At 40.0% G+C, this 8,335-nt stretch overlaps 1 protein-coding gene across 1 annotated transcript in view; it reads right to left on the bottom strand.

The window, feature by feature from the left end:
• Positions 1-2,447: 2,447 nt before the first annotated feature.
• The window catches only part of LOC101860687, a gene marked incomplete at its 3' end in the record, with an annotated part of 45,922 nt that continues 40,034 nt past the window's right edge, over positions 2,448-8,335 (bottom strand). Inside the window, 2 exon segments of the mRNA XM_013087393.1 lie at positions 2,448-2,552; positions 6,842-6,954. Of these exon segments, the coding sequence (XP_012942847.1) occupies positions 2,448-2,552; positions 6,842-6,954 (218 nt within the window).

Below are 8,335 nucleotides of genomic sequence, written 5' to 3'. Positions count from 1 at the left end.
TTATTCGGTACCTTACCTTAGTAGGTACCAGAAACTAGATTTTCAAAGTAGCTGTATGCCAAATTCCGTATGAAAGGCTTATATCTCCTTGGAATTTTGATACCATTCTTTAACCTTTCAGTCAATTCTTCTTAGAAAATGGTAGCTGTTTTAAATATCATCACATTTGCTGAAGTCACCAACTGGCTGCAACCCCATGTTTGACAGATAATAAAAGAGCACCCAGTGTACCAAACATCTCTACATTAACAGAGTGCAATCATTGTAACATAGATATAGAGCCTAGTTTTTTCAAGACTGAAATCATTACAAACTAGCTGGACCCGCTTTCGAAGACAAGAATGATGGGTGCATCAACTGAAAGTCACTGACCTACTATATTTCTACTCTCTACTCAAATGGAGAAATAAATCTTGAGAGATGCATAAAAATAAGGTCTAGATAATTGTAGAGATGTACAGATTGATTCTCTATTCCGCTTTCCTGGTTGTACACTCCAGAATTTCAAAGGTGAGGAAACAGCGCGCACGGCTAGTGAACGGAAACTTCAATTGTTTCCAATATGGCGTCTTTGAAGACGGACTTTCTCAAGATTAGATCTAAACCAAACTAATGAAAAACTGAAAATTAAACTACAGTGACTTCAGGCTCCTCAATAAAACTGTGCTCCCTTTAACTTTAAATGATTCTGTACCAACATTAATTTTGTGAAATTCGAAAGTTATGTGGTTCGGAAGTTTTAGGCGGCCAAAGTCATGAATTTCCACAAATATAATAATATGCAGAGATCAGTATTTTATCGCCTCAAACACGATGATCTGTCGTTATTTCAACAAGAACACCCTAAGGGGAGCGAGTCGGCTCTATACTGTAGTGCACCGAGTGCTCCCTGAGTGCGGGGTCACATGCTTTCCGAGTTCAGTGGAAGGATTGATGCAAAATAATTCCAAGCTGATTACTTTATTCTAATAGAAAATATCATGATCTTTTTATTAGTACCCTTTTAAGCCGGTATTTTACATATTTAATGTAAAAAATGATCTACAATTTTGGTAGAGCAGATAGGACATTCGATTTCTGACCTTATGGTCATTGTAACTCAAAAAATGTCAAATAGAACTTTTCTTAAGGCCCCCTCTCACTACTCACTTCCTGATCTCAAAACCGTCTCAAAATGATCTTCAGATGGTCTCGAGACGATTTCAAGGCGGCCCCACGATGGTCTCCATATTGGGTCCGTGAGCGATCTTGTTTATGGCCACACACTACACAGGCCAACACATTATCAAAATGGCCCCCACCCAAAGTGAAGTTGCTGCAGCCAGTATCGTTTTGAGTATTTCGCTAACGAAAAAGAGGCTAAAGAATTATGGTGCAAACAATGGCTACTTCGACAAGAGCAATTTACTCACACGCATTTATTTTTGCAGCTTTTTCACCTTCTCCTTTCTTAGTTTTGATCCTTTTAACATGAAACTTTCAGGAAGCATAGATGACAAGCCTGCGATCAATGTAACTGAGAGATACTCGCGGAAAAAAAGAAAATTTTCCATTGGGAAGCGATTAAGCAAACAAAATTTAGCTTATGTACATTAGGAAAATTCTCATATTTCATTTTTCTTTTACTTTGTGTTGTTCAGATTAACATATTGTGGTCTGCCTGTCAAAAATTGACTAAATTGTTTTTAAATGACAATATGTATGCTGTTGAATCGTATTGAATACTGAGGGAAAATCAACAAAAAGTACCCTCGTATATGTTGATTTTTCCTCAGCATTCAATACAATTCAACTGCATACTGTCTTTGAAAAAAAAAGAAGCTGACTCACGCAAAGAATGGTTTATTAACATAGCTACATCAAACGTTTGATAAACACTGTTTCGTATCAGATCCCACTAGAATTTGACGCTGATGAAGATTCTGAAGTTAGAGTTGCAAAATTTTGACTTTGGCACCCTTTTATTTTTAGCGTCGAGTACCCTGATCTCCGATCCGACAGATAATTTTCAGGCTCATTCTGAATTCAAGCGATCTCACGGTTTGTTGAGATTTTTAACTAAACTGAGCAGTCCGCATTTTGGTCTTGAGATCATCTTGAGATCATCTTGAGATCGCGTTCAGTTGGTATAGAGACCATCTCAAGACGGGCGCACCCTTTTAACTTCGTAGTGAGTTACGGGCTTAAGGTAGCAAATATTACTAAACCAGCAGAGGGATATAATACGATGACTTTGATACACTCTTTCACACACACACACACACACACACACACACACACACGCGCACACACACACACACACGCGTGCACAAACACATACACACAAACACATACACAAACACAAAAAAACACACACAAAAACACACCAAGAAAACAACAAAACAAACACACACAGCCACCCCCTTCGCACACACACATACAAACACGCACACAGACATATGATGTACCGTAGAGCGGGGAATTGATTTTCTTCACGGAGTATTTGATGATGTTGCTGGGTGCTGTGGTATCAGAGTCTGTAACAGCCCTACAGGTGAACACGCGCGTGTCCGCTGGAAGACAGAAATGGACTCAAATTCCTCAGTGTCATCATCATCATCATCATCATCATCATCATCATCATCATCATCATCATCATCATCATCATTCCTCCTCCTCCTCCTCCTCCTCCTCCTCCTCCTCCTCCTCCTCCTCCTCCTCCTCCTCCTCCTCCTCCTCCTCCTCCTCCTCCTCCTCCTCCTCCTCCTCCTTCTCCTCCTTCTCCTCATCATCATCAGCAGCAGCAGCAGCCTTGGCTGAGTGAGACTAGTGCAAAGGCCCTGGACAGAATACAAAACAAAGCCCTCCGCCTTGTATCACCTCAGCTGAAAACAACACCAACAGAAGCACTGCGCTACGAGACCAGAACTGAGCACTACATCACCTATACAAAAAGAACATGCCTCAAGTCTGTAGAGATGGCTAAGAGATTGCTAGACAATCACACTAGAAAGAAAGCCCATGATCAAGCAGTCAAGCCTAAAAACAGGAGGACAAGTTTGTTGCGGATGGCCACCGATCTAGCAGACCACCTCCCCCCTGAAGCAGAGAATCGATGGCCGATCAATCTGGTGAGAGCTTGTCCATGGGAGACCCATGGCGAAATCGAAATTCGGACAGAACTGGGAGGAATGAAGGGCAAAGGTGATGATCCTGTAAAGGCACGTGAAACTGCAGAGGATGTGATCAAAGAGGTTGGTGCGGATGTGACAATTTTCACCGATGGATCGGCTGTCGCAGGATACCGCGAAGGTGGAGCAGCAGCTGTAGTGATAATAAATGATGAACCACCACGAACAGAAATTATTAAAACTAAAGGTGTATTCCTTACATCATCTTATGACGAGAAATGCCAGGCAATGATGTCTGCTGCTAAATGAATTGCTGACAATTGCCACAGTAGAACCAATGTGCTGATCTTGACTGACAGTCAATCCCTCTGCAAGGGACTGCTAGGCAACAGCTCGGACATAAATGATTTTCGCCGCAAGTTCAGTGAAGCAACAGCCACAATAAAAATCCAGTGGATTCCAAGCCATGTTGGAATAGAAGGAAATGAGGCAGCAGACCTAGCTGCTAATGAAGCCAGAGAGATTGAAGGAGACAGACGAGCAACAAGATATAGAGGAGTCTTTTCAATGATCAAGAGGGAAATCAGAGACCCACCACGCAGAGCTGGTATTGGAGACCAATAGGAAAAAGAACAAGAGGAAGACCATTCGGAAGCTACAGAGGTACAATTAGGGATACGGCAATCACCCACGGCCTGGATGGAACAAAATTTAAAAAGACGGCCTGGGACAGGCAAGCTTGGCGTCGACTGCTCTTCGCCTTATGTACTTGACGGTATAAGGAGATAGTAAGTAAGTAAGTAAGTAAGTAAGTAAGTAAGTAAGTAAGTAAGTAAGTAAGTAAGTAAGTAAGTAAGTAAGTAAGTAAGTAAGTAAGTAAGTGGGTTTTTTTTTGTTTGTGGGGGGGGGGGGGGGGGGCACTTTGGGGAAATTGGGCGATTGGGGGCGTTAGTGGGAGTTAAGGGGGTGGTTTGAAATTTTCATGAAACAAAAGAAAAAATGGTGAAGGGAAAGAAGCCACATTTTAAAAATAAAAACAAACTGATAACAGTTAAAGAAATGGTTTAGATTAGGCATAGTGTACAATACTTCTTACTACTAAGATCTTTATTTCCCAACATGCAAAGCCCACATAAAGAAGAATCATCCCGACAGATCTGACAAAGACCTGGTATACTTCAAAACTCTAAAGTTAAATTTTCAGAAACGAAAGACAGTTAAATCTATGTTTGCAGCCTACGTACGTCGATCAAACTGGTGAAGGCTTTCAAGAAACATATCATTTATCTCTGCTACTTGCAAAGGTAAGCAAACCCCGTACTATCGGTGAGGACCTCATATTGCCTGCGATAAGAGAGGTGGTCAGCACAGTCCTGCACCGTGCCCGGAGCCTGGGGTGAAAGTTCTCCCACTAAGTGACACGACAATACTCTTCAAAGACGTATTGAAAAGATGTCAGCAAAATAATGTTGAGGAATCATTGTGCAAAATGCTTAAAGGACGTGAGTTCAGTCTTCAGCTGGATATCAGTTCATAGAGAGTGAGGAAATATTACAAAAGTTATTTGCGAAAATGTTGGAAACAGATACCAAAGGCGAGTCTATTTTAAAAGTGGTCCAAGATTTTTTCGAGGAGAAACAGATCCCTCTGACCAAAAAATAATTATTATAGTTTCCTGTGCAACAGATGGGGCACCCTCGATGACAGGTCGGTACCGTATATTTATGAGCTTCTTGAAGAAACCAGTCCATGGAGTACTTACTGTTCACTGTGTCATTCATACACAGCATTTGGTGGCAAAAAAACCTGAGTGATAGTCTACATGACACACTGGCCATTGTCATCAAGTGTGTGAACAAGATCAAAGCCCCCCCCCCCTTTTTTTTGAATTCGAGAATATTCCAACAACTGTGCTCTGGAAATGACGAGGACGTTTAATTCTTACTTTTGCACACTGAAGTGCTGTGGCTCTCAAAAGGAAACTGTTCAACACGATTGTTCTGCCTGTTTGACTCTGTGCTGTTTTTTTCTCAAGAAACAGACAGTGATCTCTGCAGTTAACTGAAAGAGCAAAAGGACAACATTTTGTTCCTCACAGATCTTTTCACGAAGTTCAACCAGGTCAACTTGCAGCTGCAGGGGGATGACACCAACCTGATCAAGGCAAAATCCATGCTTTCGTCATTCTTTTCGAAATTGGAAATGTTCCGCCGAATCATAGGCAGAAAAGAATTTGCTCAGTTTCCTAGCTTGGTGGAGACAATGAACGAAGGACGTGGGTCTGACGAGGAACTAGAAATGTATACCAACCACTACCACTTCAGATATTTGCATGCTGAACTTCTTATTTTTAAACTTGAAATTGTAGACTGGGTACTCGACCTATTCAACACTGAAACAGATGGTAACTTGTCTGTGACAATTGAAGAAGAGCTTCTGACAATGAAACGTGACTTTGAAATCAAATCATTGTTCAGTAAGTCGTACCAGTCATTCTGGTTGAAAACTGTTGTGCAAGACTAATATCCCTCCAAGTAGGACAATCAATTTGTTGTTTATCGCTTTTCTAACCTCTTTTCTAGTAGAAAGGGGATTCAGTGCTGTGCCAAGGTTGCTGACGAAGCAGAGGAACAAACTAAGGATCACAAAGCGTGGCGATTTGTGTCTGCTACTGACCAATCAAAAACCTGATGTTGATAAGTTGGTTTCGTCTCACCAGGTCCGTCCTTCCCATTAAGGCAGTGTCAGTGACTTAATTGTATATATGCTTATTCTGTAGTTTATCCTTACTTGATACCGCAAAGTGTATTTTTTCAAAAGCAGTATACTCACTTGTTTAATACAGTTTGTTATGTGCATTTGTTGCCACTGCTGATGAAACTGATGTTAACGATGACGATGGTGGTGATTATGATGATTACAATGGTGGTGATGATGATCACAGACTAAGATCCATGCATACTTTTTCTTTCTTGTGATTTTTCACCTTTGAACTACTTAATATATTTTTATGTTCTGCAATGGAGATGTTTGATATATACAAATCACAGGCCACTTTATTGCACAAACTCGCACAAACATACCCCCCCCACCCAAATGCACAAACAAAACACCCACCCACACACTCGCAAACACCCCTTGTGTGTGAGATATTTGATATACAAATCACAGCCCACTTTATAGCAGCACGTTGATGGAAGAAAACGTTTCATATGGATAATGTTAATCTTTTTTCAAACTATTGATCACTGATTTTTGTTTGTTTTACTTCTGTATATGTGACAATACATGTATTACTTTTATTGATGTTAATGACTCTGGTCGTTTAATATCGACGACAACTATATGCATAAATGGCAACATTTTGTTCTTGCACAATATTGAAGAAAAATTGTTTTATTATCTCTCGTACCGGTATACGCATAATTTAAGATTCTATAAAGATGGTGATTTGTGACCCAACTAAAGTTTCTATTCAGAACCAAATCATGAGTATTTATTAGGCACGTTGTTTTGTACCGTGCTGTTTGAGCTCTCTCTGTATATGTGATTGTTAATATGCATATCGTTGTATCAGATTGATGGGTGGGGTGGAGTAGGGGGCGCTGGGACTCTGCTGGGTGAAAAAGGGGGCGGTGACCAAAAAGGTTTGAAGACCACTGCTCTAGACCACGAGAGCACACTTTTGAAATGTGTGAACGTGTTATGCAGTTGAATCATTCATGTATTACCAGATTCAGCCTTCGTGATAAAAACAAGTTTGGACTGGGTCGACTCATTCTCCGAGACGTCAATACTGGACGAGTCGTCAGCTTTATCACTGCCTGTGATCAGTCGGATTCCGCTGTCAAAAGAAAAGGTACATTATTTGCAAAGAGAAAAACTGTTTCTCATTTTTTTGCGACTCTATCGAAAAGATTTTTTTCAAATTCAATGTATTATTTAAAACATAGGCTTACAAAAGCAAACAAGAACTAACAGGTATAAATAAAAGCATTCACACCATTCGCTATCTTAGAATTACAAAGTTCACAGTTAGTTTTAGTAAGGTTTTACGGCGCTCGCAAATGCATAAGGTCATGTGAGCGTCAATGGTTCGATGTCAACAGAAAAGTCCGAACGTGGGATCAGACTTACTCTGCTCACCTCTCTAGCCTCAGCAGTACAAAGTCTACTTCGACTATCAAGGCACCCCGGAAAGTTCAATAATACATTTTTTGGCCCCGATGTAAAAAACAAACAAATGTTCTATCTGCTTGACCAAAATCGTAAGAATAATACTATTTGAAGCCGTTGTCAAGATATGCGAAGAATTGCATTAAAAAAAGCTTTACACAATGTTACTGTGAACTCAAAAATTTTGACTGCAAATTTCTAAAAACCAGGTAGATCTACTGAGCTGACAGACCTTTGTAACTCCCAGGGAGCGTGTTGTCTATGTTTTGCGCTTCTTTCGAAAGGCTTTTTAAAGTAAACCTATTATGTAAAAGAAACAAGGCAAACACGAACCAACAGGTATAAAAAATCCATTTACACCATAGTCATTTCGAGCTACCAAGTCAATGTGATCTGTATGAAAAATAACATAAATTTGTATGTTCGTCCAATGACTATTCGCGTGCGTGTATGTATGCATGTATATGTATGTATGTATTAATAATAATAATAATAATAAAAATAAATAAATGATATATAACATTTATATAGCGCATTTCCAAAAAATGGCTCAAGGCGCATTTACATTGGAATACCCATTTTCAAAACCTTTCTTACTACTTCCTTTCTTCTCATGTAATATATATTTATGCACACACACACATACACACACACACACACACACACACACACACACACATACACACACAAACACACTTACACACACACGCGATCGATTTCTGAAAATGATAATTTGTTTTCCTTGTCGATTCAGTGGGCCTGGAGTTGAACTCGTCCGAGAATAGACATTGCTATTGATCTGTGCAGTTTTCTCGCGGTTTTGTTTTCAAACATGTCATGAAATGAACCAACTGAAAAAGTCACATTCCCGATCTCTACAACAAACAAAAGACGTAAACAAACCGACAAACAGTGCAGAAGCATCATCAGAACAACATAAATGATGATCTATGAAATACCGGCGTGCTCTTCCCCCCTCCTTAAAATATTTTCTCCTTACCATACCCCCCAAAAAAACAACAACAACAACAACAACAACAACAACAACA

Source organism: Aplysia californica, unplaced genomic scaffold (assembly GCF_000002075.1).
Source record: "Aplysia californica isolate F4 #8 unplaced genomic scaffold, AplCal3.0 scaffold00583, whole genome shotgun sequence".
Taxonomy (NCBI): domain Eukaryota; kingdom Metazoa; phylum Mollusca; class Gastropoda; order Aplysiida; family Aplysiidae; genus Aplysia; species Aplysia californica.
The sequence above is the reverse complement of the archived record's forward strand: the minus strand, read 5'-3'. Positions and strand labels throughout refer to the sequence as shown.